The sequence below is a fragment of the Haemaphysalis longicornis genome, unplaced genomic scaffold (genome assembly GCF_048455015.1).
Source record: "Haemaphysalis longicornis isolate Haplotype H1 unplaced genomic scaffold, Haemaphysalis longicornis Haplotype H1 scaffold_3, whole genome shotgun sequence".
In the NCBI taxonomy this organism is placed as follows: Eukaryota; Metazoa; Arthropoda; class Arachnida; order Ixodida; family Ixodidae; genus Haemaphysalis; species Haemaphysalis longicornis.
The window spans coordinates 19,427,203-19,441,081 of NW_027526335.1; the positions used below are offsets into that span (position 1 = coordinate 19,427,203).

Below are 13,879 nucleotides of genomic sequence, written 5' to 3' on the forward strand. Positions count from 1 at the left end.
GGACACAGGAAGAAAGAGGCGCGCACTTGCACTGACAATATCCTTTTATCCTGCAGGATATCCTGCAGTATATTGTCAGAAGTTATCCTGCTGTATTGAATAAATTATTAACAGATTCCCAGCAAGCCTGCCTTAACATTCAACGTGGACGCATCTCACTTCCCGCCTTACGCATACTCGCATCAATCAAACCACTTCCCGAGCTGTACATCGTCTGGACCCCTGGCCACTCGTCCCTCGAAAAAAATGAGGCGGCTCACGCCGGTGTTCGCGCCCTTCCACACTGGGCATTTCCCTCAGGGACAGAACCCACGGTCCAGCCTCCTCCACATCCCGCTGTTCCATCACGCTACCACGACATCCCGCACCATTATCGCAACCTTCGTCTCACTTTGCCTCAACCTCATTCTCAACTAACCAAGAAGGAAGCAATCACCTAGCGTCGATTACAAACACCTATTGTAATGCACCCATCCTCCACGCTATCTCCCCTACCCCATACACCCTCACCTGTCAATTCTGCCCCTCTCTTAATAGTACCTACCACATGGTGTGGGCCTGTCAAAACACCCCATCGCTTACCCCGAATCCCAGACCTTCCCCAGAGCAGTGGGAGGGCCTGCTGACCAGCTCCCATCACGCTGACCAGATCTTTCTGGTCACCCGTGTCAGGGCTGCAGCCAAGGCCCAAGAATACCTGGACTGAGGCGAACCCACCCCACCGAGTGACGGCTCAACCACCACCGTTTGCTCTATTTAATGTTCGGTTCTCTCTCTCTCTCATATGGGGGCAAATTCAATCTTGTTCGGCGACCTCAACGAAAATGCTCCAGTATTAGTGTACTGGTAAATGTATCTTGGCAACCTAAAATGAACACATTTCGCTTAAAAAGCACGAAAGAAAAACGGAGACGGCAGTTTCACAAGTGTTCATGTCAGCTTATGTAAAGAAACTGTGTATAGGGCAGCGCAAGGCATAAAAAATGAGCAACTTAGCCTACTTTTTAAACCCCCGTTCAGCATGCCTTCATGGCGTAGTCGTGCAATCCCCTTAAATTTGCACTTTCTCACGGTTCCCTTTTAAAACACTAACAACGCATGAATTTTATTTTTAAAAAGCAATTGCACCGTGAATTTCCCCGCAGGCACGCACAGGAGTCCTAAAATATGGGTTCTTCGAAGGGTATTTTATGCCTGATATAACCGTGTAAACAAGTTGAAACCAAAATTAGCGCAAGTGTGTGACGACAAAGCTGCACGGTCGGTCGCCGTCCTAGCTTTGCGAGCACCGCAGCGTCAACGCCTTCCTGACAAGAGCTTCATCTCAGTGTCTAGGATTGCAAAACGAATGAATTCATTGTTATAAATAGGTCTCACATAAAAAATTCCCCACGCATTTCCCCGAGGGGGAGCATGTGAAAGTGCGAACGCACGAGTTGATTACGCAGGGGCGGTAAACGAGTGGAGTGGAGAGGGTACGCGTGGAGAGGGAGAGGGGACGCGCCCTCACGCGGCGCAACCCGTTACACCTGCTGGCGGAGCGGGCTGCGGACGGCGCGCCGGACGGATGACAAGGGTCGGTTAAGAAGTGCAACCGCACTTAAAAAATTACTCCCACCTCCCCTCGCGGGAACCCCTGTATAGATGCGACGCATAGGGGGTTCCGTTGTTGTTTCCGTTAGGTTGATTCTCCCATCGCGTGAAACGTGCCGTGAACCCCCTGCCGCGGCTATGACGCAACGTGGCGCGGTTATGACGCAACACAATCCACTTTAATCCAATCCAAATCCAATCCAAGCCAATCGAATCCAATCCAATGCCCCTTGCGAGAGAGTGTTCGCTATAGGAGAGGAGAGGGGGTGAGCGGCGGAGAGCGCTGCTCGCGCGGCGAGGAGAATGGGGGAGGGGTGTGGACGGACAACGACAACGCCGTATGGAGGGACAAGGCGAGTGAATGAGATGCCGTCGCATCTAATAGAAGGAACACTACAGGTTTTACGAAAGATCAACTTTGCGCACTATTTGCTCACAAAACCGGGGCTATGACAGCACGTAGCTAGGCTTTCTTATCTAAAGAGAGTTGGCCATAGCTGCTTCTGCACAACCGCGTTATCTTCATACAAAAAAAGAAGAACGACGGCGGAGTTGGCACAATGCCAAGGAGATAGGAGGCGCTCCCAAAAGGCACCTTATTGCCGTTTAGCGCACGTCACCGGGGCTGCGCGGGGAAGCACGCCGCTGCATGTTTGGGGCGGTCGATCGTACGCGCTCAAGGGGCGAAACACCCGGTGCCCAACTAGTTGTAACTCGTTGCAAAAAATCTATTTTGCATGTGTTTTAGCGGGCATTTCTCATTTTCAACAAAGCGCCATTTCATGTATCCGAGTTCGTTGAAACAACTCTACTTTTCCTTTTCCCAACTTTAAAACAATTCCAAAACTTATTCGACATTTAATTGGAAGCCGAATCAAAGATTGCGTTGTTCGCTTAAGTTCTCGGAAGTCTCAAATATTCGCACGCTCCTAGTTCACTACCAAATTAAAGGTGTGGTTTTACAGAGAGAGAGAGAAACAACTTTATTGAATCGATCCGGCAGTTCAGGGGAGGGGGTGTAGGAGGGGAGACTCTTGCGTGCCCGCTTGCCCCACGGAGGCGGCGGCCGTGCTGCGAGCCCGAAGGCGAGCACCGGTCGTCTCACGCTCCTAGGGGAACGTGGCACGTGCTGGACCTTGTCTCTGTGGGTAGTCTTGCTGCTTCTTCGTTGTGGTGTTCCATGTCTTCGTCCTAGCCCCGCGTTCACCCTATCCGTTGTCTCGCAAGCGAGACGACGTCCCGGGTTTCTGCCGGTCCAGGAGCTCGAGGACGTGCTGGACGACGGCCCGTTGATTACCGAGTTCTGTGCTGATGAGCTTGCTGCAGATCTCGTCTGGCAACTCGTTGTCTTGAGTGTTGGGTGCAGGGGGGCGAGCATTCCCAGAGTATGTGGCTCTGGGTGGCTCGCGCTTTCTTGCACCGTTGGCACGTGTCTGTGTGATATATCTCCGGACAGACGTGTTTCGCCCATACCGGAGTCCATATCGCTCTTGCCTGTAGTTGTCGTAGGGTGGTCGCTTCTTTGCGTGTTAGGTCCCGATGAGGCGGTGGGTATCTGTTACGGTTCGCTCTGTACCATTGCAGAACTTCCCCGTACGTTGTGATGGCATACTCTTCGCTGTTCTCGTTCTCGGCAGCGGCTTCTGTCGGGTTTGCCTCGCGTATTGCGGGGAGCGATGACGGGAGCCCGCGTCTTGTTAGCGCGTGCGCCTCCCTGTCTGCTTCCTCGTTGCGATTCGGGCCAGCCGACTCGTCCAGCTCGCCAGCATGCGCCGGGAACCACTTGATGGTGACGTTGGTTGCCAGTCTTCTGTTCTGTGTGATTGGGGCTAGTGCTCTTGCCGTAGTGGGGTACACGTTATTCTGCGAAAAGTTGGAGACCGCCGTTTTCGAGTCGCTTATTATCGTGCGGCAATCCGGTGCGTGCAGCGCCAGCACGATGGCGTATTCTTCTGCCTATTAACTCTATGCTTCTGCCTGCGCTGGCGTCCTGCACCGTATGCTGCCTGAGGTGACGAGTTCTCCGGTGCTTGCGTTGATGACCACCGCCGCGTAAGCGTTCCGTATATTGTGATATTTGGCCACATCCACATAGTAAGCATGTGGATCGTTGGCGTGGCTTTTGGTTAGAGCCACAGCCCTTGCTGTTCTTCGCTCTTGATCGTTCTGTGGATGCATGTGTCTCGGTACAGGTGGTATCCGGATCTTGCGCAGTACGTCTCGGGGTAGAGCGGCCGCTTCTTTTGGCGAGGTGTGTGGGATTTCCATGCCGATCCGCTTCAGGATGGCTCGCCCCGTTCTGGTTTGAGCCAGGCGTTGGTATTGCGCTGTTCGTTGTGCTTCCATGGTTTCTTCGAGCGTATTGTGTACGCCCAAAGCGAGCATGTGTTCTGTGCTCGTGTGGTGATATAATCCGAGGGCGCTCTTGTATGCCCTACGGATGGCGGCGTCGATTGTTTTCTTCTCGTCCGCCCGCCAGTTGTGGTAGGACGCTACGTATGCGACGTGACTGATTGCAAATGACTGAGTTAGTCTCAGCAGGCTGTCCTCCTTCATGCCTTGCTGTCTTGTGGCCACCTTGTTGATGAGCCGAACGGCTCGAAATATCTTTGTTTGTAGTTCGTTTACCAGGGTCTTTTCGTTGCTGCCCTTGTCTCTGAGCCTTAGACCCAAGACTTTGAGTGTTTTGACCTTGGGAATTTCTCCCCCGTCGCCCGTCTTGATTGTGATGTCCACTGGTCTCTCCTTGAAGCGTTTGCCTCGTGGAGTGATTAGCATCAGCTCTGATTTTGCCGGTGAGCACTTTAGCCCCGTGGGCTGTAGGTAATCTTCCACCGCTGACACCGCCTCTTGCAACGCCGCCTCAATCTGTCCGTCGCTGCCTTGCGTTGTCCAAATCGTGATGTCATCTGCGTATATCGTATATTTAACGTTCTGGATGGTGTTTAGCCTGTTGGCAACTCGAATCATCACGAGGTTAAAGAGCAGTGGGGAAATCACCGACCCTTGCGGCGTGCCCGTGCTTCCCAATTGTTTGGGCGGGAGCTGTAGGTCCCCTGCTACTACATGTGCGGTGCGTCCGGTCAAAAAGTCTTTGATGTATGTGAAGGATCTTCTTCCCATGTTGAGGTGTGATACTTGCTTGAGGATGGCCGAATGGTGCACGTTGTCAAACGCGCCCTGTAGGTCCAGCCCCAGTACCGCTGTGTTGTCTTTGGTCTTTCCGTCCATCACTTCGTGTTTTAGCAGTAACATGGCGTCCTGCGTGCAGAGTTTGGCCCGGAAGCCGAGCATGGTGTCCGGGTATATGTTGGTTTCCTCCAGGTATTGCTGCCAGCGGTTCAGCAGGACGTGTTCGAGTAGTTTCCCGGCGCATGACGTGAGGGATATGGGCCTCAAGTTTTCGATGCCCGGTGGCTTGTTTGGCTTTGGTATTAGGACCGTCTTGGCGGTCTTCCATTGCTGTGGTAATTTTCCGTCTTTCCAGCACCGGTTGAAATATTTAGTGAGGGCGGATATTGCCGTATCACTTAAATTTCTCAGTGCCTTGTTGGTGATCTGGTCTATCCCGGGCGCCGACTTGCAATTGATCGATTGGAGCACCGCACGCACTTCCCACTCCTCTATATCTGCGTCTAGGAGTGCGTTGTCCGCGCCGGTGTATACCGGTAACGAATCCACCGGCGTTTCCGGGAGATATTTGTTGTTGAGGCGCTTTTTCACCTCGTCTTCGCCCAGTTCTGTGACCGCCTTGTGCAGGGTTCTGTTGAGTATGTATTGTTGGGTTCCCTTGGTTTGTTGCTCATCCAGCAGGTGCCGTAGTAGTTTCCAGGTCTTGCCCTTGTGTAACTGGCCGTCTGCTTCTTGACATACAGCGTGCCACTGCTGCCGGCACACCACCTTACTGTGTTTTTCGATTTCGATGTTAAGTTGTGCTATTCTTTTCCTTAGTTTCCTGTTGTGGCGTTGTCGTTTCCAGCGATTTTTAAGTGAGTTTCGGGCTTCCATGAGGTGCGCTAGGCGGCTGTCGATTTGCACGCCGTCTGCTTCGGCGTCGACCGTTTGCGTGGCGCTCTGGATCGTGCCGTTGAGCAGGTTCGCCCATGTCTCAATGTCTTCTATGGTTTCCGGGCCGTTGGCTTCTAATTTCTGTCTGTAGTCATGCCAATCCACAATGTGCTGTTGTCTGCTTTCCTTGATGTTGCCTCTGATGGGTATCTCTATCTCGAGGATCTTGTGGTCGCTTCCCAGTGTCTCCTCGGTGTTTCTCCATTTCACCCTTAGTGGCCTCGTGGTTTCGCCCAGAAACGTCAGGTCCGGGTTTGTGTCCCGCTGCGTTGATGTTAGTGCGTTTCTTGTTGTGGTTTCCAGGTCGTTAATCAGCTGGTAGCCCATTTCTGTCATGTCGTCCAACAGGTGCTGTCCCTTCTCGGTGGTTTCGGGGTAACCCCAGAGTCTGTGCTGTGCGTTGAAGTCCCCTGCAATGAAATTGATGTTGTCCCCCGCGATCTGCTTCGTCTTCTGGATGAGTGCCTTAAACTTTTGCTTGTGTTGCCTTGGGTTGCTGTAGAGGTTGACTACCGTGATGCTCGTGCGCCTTTTGCGTTTGCCGGCCACGATTTCAGTTGTCACGTGTTCAATAGCGCTGCGTGGCACGAGATCGTGTTCTATTACTATGAGTCCCTTCTTCACCAGGGTGCAGACTCCCCTCCCCTTTTTAGATCCCGTGTCACGGGCGCGGTTTTACAGAGAAACAAGTCATTAGAGCAACATTTTACAGTTAGGTTAGGTTAGGTATAACTTTATTGTTGTCTGCAAAACGACGGTTTCTACTCGCCGCGACGCGGGCCTGGCGTCGACCTAGGGTTTGCTGTTCAGCGCCAACGCACCCCGTTGCCGGGTCGCCTGGTCTGTGTTTTTCGAGCGCACCCCGGGCCTGCTGGACGGCCCAAAGTTGAACGTCCTTGTCGTTACTGCGCACTGCTTCTTGGAGTTTCGGCGGATAAGTCCTTGACTTGGATTCGTCTGGAAACCGGACACAGTCCCAGAAGATGTGCCACTGATCTGCCAGACCCACTTTGCACAGACTGCTCAAATAAAGTCCTGGGTGTAACACGTGCAGCGTTGCCGGCGCGAGGATGGATCCGGTTTGGAGCTGCCGTAGCAACACGGCCTCCTCCCGGCTCAGTCCTTGGTATCCTCGGGATCCTACACGTAATCTACACAGATGCGGCCAGTTACTCGGATAACTAAACTATGGTGGCAGTGGCAATCTCTAAAAATGCCCTCATCACGAGCGCTTCAATCCGGACAACCGCCTCCCCGGACGCCGAAGAATTAGCTATTGCACTCGACCTTACCCAAATCCCCTCCAAGATTATACTGACCGATTCACAAGCCGCCTGCCGCAGGCTCCTGTCGGGATCGGTGGCACACGCCACACGGTGACTCCTAAAACATGTGCCTGCCCATCGGGTGGACATTGTGAGGACATTGTGTTGACTCCCGCCCACTCTGCATTGACGAGCAACAATTTTGGTCATCAACAGGCTCAAGACCTCTCTCACCAAGCCGCTGAGACCGGGGTGTCTCCGCACCTCTTCTCGCCCACCGAGAAATCACCCAATACTACCAAACCACCAGACAGACCTTCCCCAGTCCTCACACATCTTTGACCAAAGTCACACTCAGACAAATTCAAGGAGGCACTTTTTCCCACCCCATCCACATTCATTTACTCTTTCTCACACAATACCCCGATAAGTGTAAATTCTGCCAGGAACCTGGAACTCTGACACACATATTATTTGACTGCACAAAAAACTCAGACCGTTTGCCCCTGAACCCACCCCCTTCCCCTAAGCAGTGGGAGATACTGCTGTCCAGCTGTCGACTTGAAAACCAGCTCCTGCTTGAGACCTGGGCTATGGCAGCCTGGACAGCACATGGGCTCCTGACAGAGGAACCACTCTCACATTATTGTGTAATAAAGTCGTCTCTCTCCCTCTCTCTCGTGAAAATCGTATGCCAGTGTACGAATGAACTTAGTAAGCGGTGTTTACCAAGTCCAAATAAGGGTCCGAGAAAGCACAGCATGGGCACCCGAAAACGCTTTACTGGTCAGCTTCAGCCTTCGTTATAAAATCAAAAGCCCTGAATAAATTAAAGTATTCTGGAAAAAGACTGGCTTCTAGAAAAGTCGAGGTCAGGGCCCATAATCTCAATAAGCTTTAGAGTGGCACGCCTGTCATCGGTTCTGACGCTTAGTCGAAACATATACACTCTATATATGAGTTCAGAGCAAACATATGCTTTTTGAAGAAGCGTTTGCTCAACTGTGCGTCTGCTGGTCATTTGGAGCCTGCTTCCTTCACACTCAGCCTGCGCTGGATGCACCCTGATCAGTCAGCCGCTGGCTTGCTCACTTGCTGGTGGGCTTGGCCTGAAGGTCTACTTTCAAGTTCCAGGAACTCAGACTTCTGCAAGTAGAAATTACCTGCCCCTTCAGGTGTTGAAAGAATTCCCCTTTGCAATGAATTTCTTACGCAAACTCAGGTCTTCTGACAACCTCAAATTGCGTAAGAGGGACAATACCCACCATATTTAATCACTAAAATGTTAATTCATTTTAGATGATAATCAAGCTATTCAGAGCTAGGAACATGCTTTTTCTAAACCACTATTAATAATAATTGTAATTATGGCAGTAGATAAATGAAGCCTTATTGTTTAATGACCAAGCTCAAGTTATGTGGAACACCTGCACACAAGTAGCCATGTAGTGTGTTTATAGATCACAGCTCCAGAAGGGCAGTGTTAGTGCTATCATAGTACTGCCCTGTACTACAGCCCTCCCCAGATGGGAATGAGCAAGGAAAAGAGAACCCTGTAACTTAACCACACACGTCAATATTTACAGCCTTCATCCTACTACCACAACATTTTAATGACCACATGCCACCGCATGTCAATTATGCGGCGATAGTTTAAGGTTTGCTAGTTCACTCACACTGCAAATTTTGCTCTGCTCTGCACATAACAAACATGCCCCAGCTTCACACGGCGTGACAGACCTAACATTATATTTTTAGCGAGCAGTGCAATAAGCCACCAGCAGGACTCGCAACAGGTCCTAGAAGGTAACACAAAGGTCACTAGATATGATTCTTGTAGGTTTTGAAATGGGTTTCTAAGCGGCCATGTCATAGGCCTTACATCACATCTAGGAATACAAAAAGTCAAGTAAGTACCTGGATGCAGGTTGCTTCAGTTGCTGCCACTCAGTTATAAGAATAGATACCTGTAATTCTGCAGAATATTTTAACACGAATGTGTTTTATTCCCCGATACACGAAGATTTCGCCGATGTCATATCCCTCACGGAAGCGACGCCAGTACAACGAAGCAAGCGACCTGTAAAGAGTGCACCCCTGCACACAGGGTCTTCTTGCGAGGAAGCAACCTTTAGTATTAAAGAGTACGTTACACTTATCGTTGTTCGTTTTCGGGTTTTATATTTAACACGAAAGTGTTTTATGCCGGAATACACCAACATTTCAATGACGTCATATCCGTCACGAAAATGACGCCGGTACACCTTTGCCGAAGCGACTCGCCAGCAGGACGTCGCTTGCCAAGCCCACCCACAAGACAGCCGCCGACCTGCAAATTATGCTCAGCTGCAGATTTCGCTGCACATTTCACTTTCATGTTTTACCGATTCCTATGACAGAGGAATCAACCACAATTTTCTTGTTCAAATTTTGTACCTCAAATTGCCAGCCTTCTTTTTAGCAAAGCCAACTAGCGTGGTAACCAAATGAAAACTAACTATACAGTCAAAAGGCTGCATTTTTACACTTTTTGTTGCTGGCTGTGTAAAAATGCATTAATGACCAGGGAGAATCATTATCACAAGTTAAAACAAACACTGAAATTGAACCAGTTTAAGGACACTGTCAAAATGGATTCTTGAGAAAAAGATCTGCAATTAATGCGTCGAGAAACACAGCAGTATGTCATTCGTGCCCAACAGGTTTCATGAGAAAAAAAAATTGACCACACCATGAAGACAAAATTTGCTTTCCAACGGTGCTTGTGTGCCAATTTGGCAACGCATCAAGCATGAGCCAGAATCACCGTTTTCCCTTTATTTCGCAAACAATGTTGCCCGGCAGACTGAAAGAAAGCCCAAACAGTCAGCTGCCACACAGAAGCAGCAACTGAACTTAATAGAAATGAATAAGAGATGCAATATCCCCCTTCACACGAGACTCCAGATCCGACAGGATAGACAGTTTCCAAGCAGAATTCCAATGGCATCCATTTAATTCCACAAGACACATTACACGCAACCATTCTGACGCACAAACGGTCCAGTACAAACGGAGGGCAGGTTGTTGAGACACTTATTTCCCACCATTTTCCCTCGCGCGAGCCTTTTAATGTGCGTGCCTGTACACGTGGGACACACCATGCCCCACAAAAGACACACGCACATGCATGCACTCACTGAACATTCGCACAGCGCCTGCATACAAAAACACACACGCACGATAGTGTGACATGGATTGCGCCGGCAACACTAGAGGTTTACAAATGTACGTTTACGCGAGTAAAAGATGTTGGATGCCAGTGCGTGCCCTTGCTGTGCCTTTGTGCCTATACATCTCAGGGGGAAAAGTGCCAAACACGAGACAACTCTTTCAAGGAGAACAAAAAGGAAATGTGAGGAGGTGTCACAAACAACTCCTTTTCACTGAGATTGAAACCAGACAAGCAGCACCAACTTTCTCGCACCGATTCCGGGCCTGGCAAAGGTGGGTGGAATTGCTTTTTCTGTTAAGATGTCACTACAGGCCCGTCTCAGCGAAATGGCCTTGAATAGAGAGGCGACTACACTGCCATGTACAACCTTGAGAAACCTTGTGTCCACAAAATTCTGCAAGACCCAGTGCTTGATTTGAGATTGGCTATTAGGTTTGTGAGGCACGTCCGCAAAGAGGCAAGACAATACACCACTTACTCTAAACAAGAGGGGAAAAAAAATAAAACAACAAAAAAATGCATTTGGTGACCACTGCACGTATTGGCAAGGATCGAATGTCCTCGCGTGCACTTGTAATATTGAGCCCCTTGGCTTGTGCAGTACTGTTCTGAGCATTAGTGACAAAAAGAGCTACACTGTTGTGGTGACTATCAATCCCTTTCCAGGCGGGGGGCCAATGTTTTGAAAGAAAGGAGATATGGGAACTGTGGCAATATGCCCTGTCGATTGCAAAGTAGCTCTAAAACAAAACAGTATGTGTGTGCTTTCGAAAAACATTTGCACAAAATAAAGTGCGAGACTTCACTACCCCACTTCTCCTTACAGACTTTTTTCAGTCTGGTCGCATTTAAAATATATGCGATCATTCCCTTCAATAAGCCACTTTGTTTTAAATACCACATGAGATAATCTAGCAAGGGAGGTGGTGCTCACAAATAAATGCTTGGGATTCAAAGAGTACACATTCAAACATCAGGGGATGCAAAGAGTGTGTCATGAAGCAGAAAACAAGATTCTCTGTGTCTCACTGTGCATGACTTCATTTTTAAAACAACATTTTTTAGCAATCTTACATTTCAAAAATCTTGTACCACAGGTTGTGCGAAACCTCATTAGCCAGTTTAGTTCTTTCCAGATGAAAACAAGACAGCAGAAAAGTCAACAAAAGAATTAAAAAGGCTAGTGTTGAAACTTTCCTTCTGAGCTGTTTGCTCCTGCGGTGGCACAGACTTCCAATCTGAACACAAGTGGTAAAACAGCATGTGCACAAATGTAATGTGGGAGTCAAAGAATTACGTACACAAAGCTTATTTGATCTTGTGCGCTTCCTGTAATTCGCTGCAAATAAGGAAGACCATGCAGATCTTTAGACAGTAGGTGTAGTGGTAGTAGACTGCGAGGGACAATTTTTGTAGCGGGAACTGCTTTTCCCTTTGTGTTGAAAGTCAGGAAGAAACGACGACAGGTTGTGCAAATGCTGATGCTGAGGAAGCATACATGGCACCGTCAAAGTAGGCTAAAATTCTGAGAAAAAAAAAAAGGAAATCAACTGGATTTGTGAAACTGCGCACCAATGTGCATGACACACGACTGAAAAAAAGATTTTGAAAAGAAAGCAGTGGAGCGCCTGGCTACACATGGACTACTCTTTAGGCTGCAGTTAAAAAAAGAGAGGAAACTAGAAAAGGAAAGCTAGGATGCGCATTTGAGCAAGATCTGTGAAACAAACAAAAAAAAAGCGGAAAAAAAAAGAACAACGGAAATAGAAGTGAAAAAGAGAAACAGCGGTGGGAGATTGCTCCCTCCAGCATCAAGCCATGCCAAAGCACAGGGCCCAGCAGAAAAGGGTGTTTTGTGCTGCAGGTGGGTTCCACCAAGGTGAGTTTGCAAGAGCCCCAGAAAACCAGCGGTAAAAACAGCTTTGGGGCGCAGGGGTGGTGGTAGCGAACCAAGTAACAGGGCACACTTTATTTCAAAGGCATCAGCACACACGGACAGCCATAAATAACTCATGATGCGACTCCAGCATGTCCCGGACGTTTCAACGTCACCAGTCCAATCCGCTGTGTTGCTGGTGCCACGTTTCGGGGACCGCGTTTTCGAACGATGGCCGTGCGTCGATTCAGGCGGGTGGGCCCTGGCGTCGCTGGGCTGGTGGCTGGTAGAACTGCTGCTGCGGGCGCCCGTGGGCTCCGCCGAAGGGCTGGTGCTGTGGCTTGTGGTGCGGTGGCGGCCTCTGCCTGTAGCCACCATGCTCGTAGCTGTCGCCAGGTGGCCGCTGGTGCTGTGGCTGGTACTGCTGGTGGTGGTGCTGCTGCTGGTGGTGGTAGTTGTGGTGGTAGCTTGGCTGCTGCTGCTGCTGCTGCGGTGGAGGCGGCTGCGGGTGGTGCTGGGTGGCTGAGGCGGCAGCGGCCTCGTTCTGCATCATGGCCTCCAGGTAGCGGTAGTCCTCCGAGTCCCTGCTGCTGTTGAAGTGGCGCTGCTGCTGCTGCGGCGGCGGCGGTGCAGGGGGACCCTGCTGGTGGCTTGGCCCGTCACCCCCCGCAGAGGACCCCGAGCCGCTTGCTGTCCGCCGGTGGTAGTCAGGCTGCGATGAACTACACTGGCCCTTTTCCTGTGGGTTTGTGAACAAAGCAAAGAGCTGGTGAAGTTTACTTCCCCAATCTTTGTTTGTAATTATTCGAATGTAATTGCAAACCCAAGTTCCAAAATACATTACAAACCCAATTACAAACCTAACGTCCCCGCACAAGCGGCAGTGTCGCCAAATTTCCTTCACGTTTGCGAAATTTTTTTCGGTACGAAAGAAACCTAGAAAGGCAACAAAAATTCCTTCACGAACGTGAGTACTTTTGTTGGTGAGCTACAATTAGCCCACATTTTCAGAGTCCTGCTGCACTGAATCACAGCAATGCAATGGCGAGCAAACGAGACAAATATGCCATGAAATTCAGCTTGTGCAAGGATGCTGTTATGCCACCTTTTTTTTTTCCAATCTGCAAGAATCCAACATGGCTTTTCCTGATTGTCTAAAAAAATAATTATTGGATGCAAGCTGTGCAGAGCAATTTTCTTCTTTTAAAATTTTTGTAAATTGTACATAAAACTGCTAATAGATACAGTTAAACCTGGATATAACGAAGTTGACAAAATCTCGCAATTTTTCGTTACATCCAGGTTTTCGTTACATGCAGCTTTCGAGTGAGCTCGCGTCATTGACGCACAAATGAAACCAGAATGCTAGACATCAGCGAAATCAAATTCACTCTTCAAGGACTTATTTCACAGTAAAAAACTGCGGGATTTGCACCTGCTCCTCTCGCAGGAGCTTAGGCACTACTAGGCGCTCAAAAGAGGCGAGGTCACTTGCCAGCGCATTCACAAGAGTAACTTAATTATCACTTCTGCCTTTCGAAACTTTTTGGTTCCAAACGCGTTTCAAGAACATAACTTATGCTGAAAAGGACGCCTTTTCGCGAACTTGATGCTCACTTCTGCACTCAAAATTGTTGAGAGGGTGCCAGCTGGGATACTATACCAGGTGGCGATGACATTTACTTGCTTCGCTTGAAACGAGAAAAAAGGTTTCGTTTTCTGGCAGCAGAACTCATCACAAACGAACCAACCCCACAGATAGCAGTGGAGACGCGTGACTAGATGCTGACAGGCAGGCCTAGCACCTGAATACGTACGTTGAACCGACACCGCACTCTGACGTGGGAACGCACGATTGTTTGC

At 49.5% G+C, this 13,879-nt stretch overlaps 1 protein-coding gene and 1 pseudogene across 2 annotated transcripts in view; both read right to left on the reverse strand.

Annotated features, from left to right (window-relative positions):
• Positions 1-2,620: 2,620 nt before the first annotated feature.
• On the reverse strand, positions 2,621-6,235 carry LOC144173184 (uncharacterized; annotated as a pseudogene).
• A 3,663-nt stretch (positions 6,236-9,898) lies between these two features.
• LOC144174083 (tudor domain-containing protein 3-like) overlaps positions 9,899-13,879 on the reverse strand; it is a 117,538-nt gene continuing 113,557 nt past the window's right edge. For both annotated transcript variants that reach the window (XM_077702527.1, XM_077702526.1), the window contains exon 13: positions 9,899-12,755. In XM_077702527.1, coding sequence (XP_077558653.1) covers positions 12,264-12,755 — 492 coding nt within the window. In that variant the 3' untranslated portion in view covers positions 9,899-12,263. The remainder of the gene's footprint in view (positions 12,756-13,879) is intronic.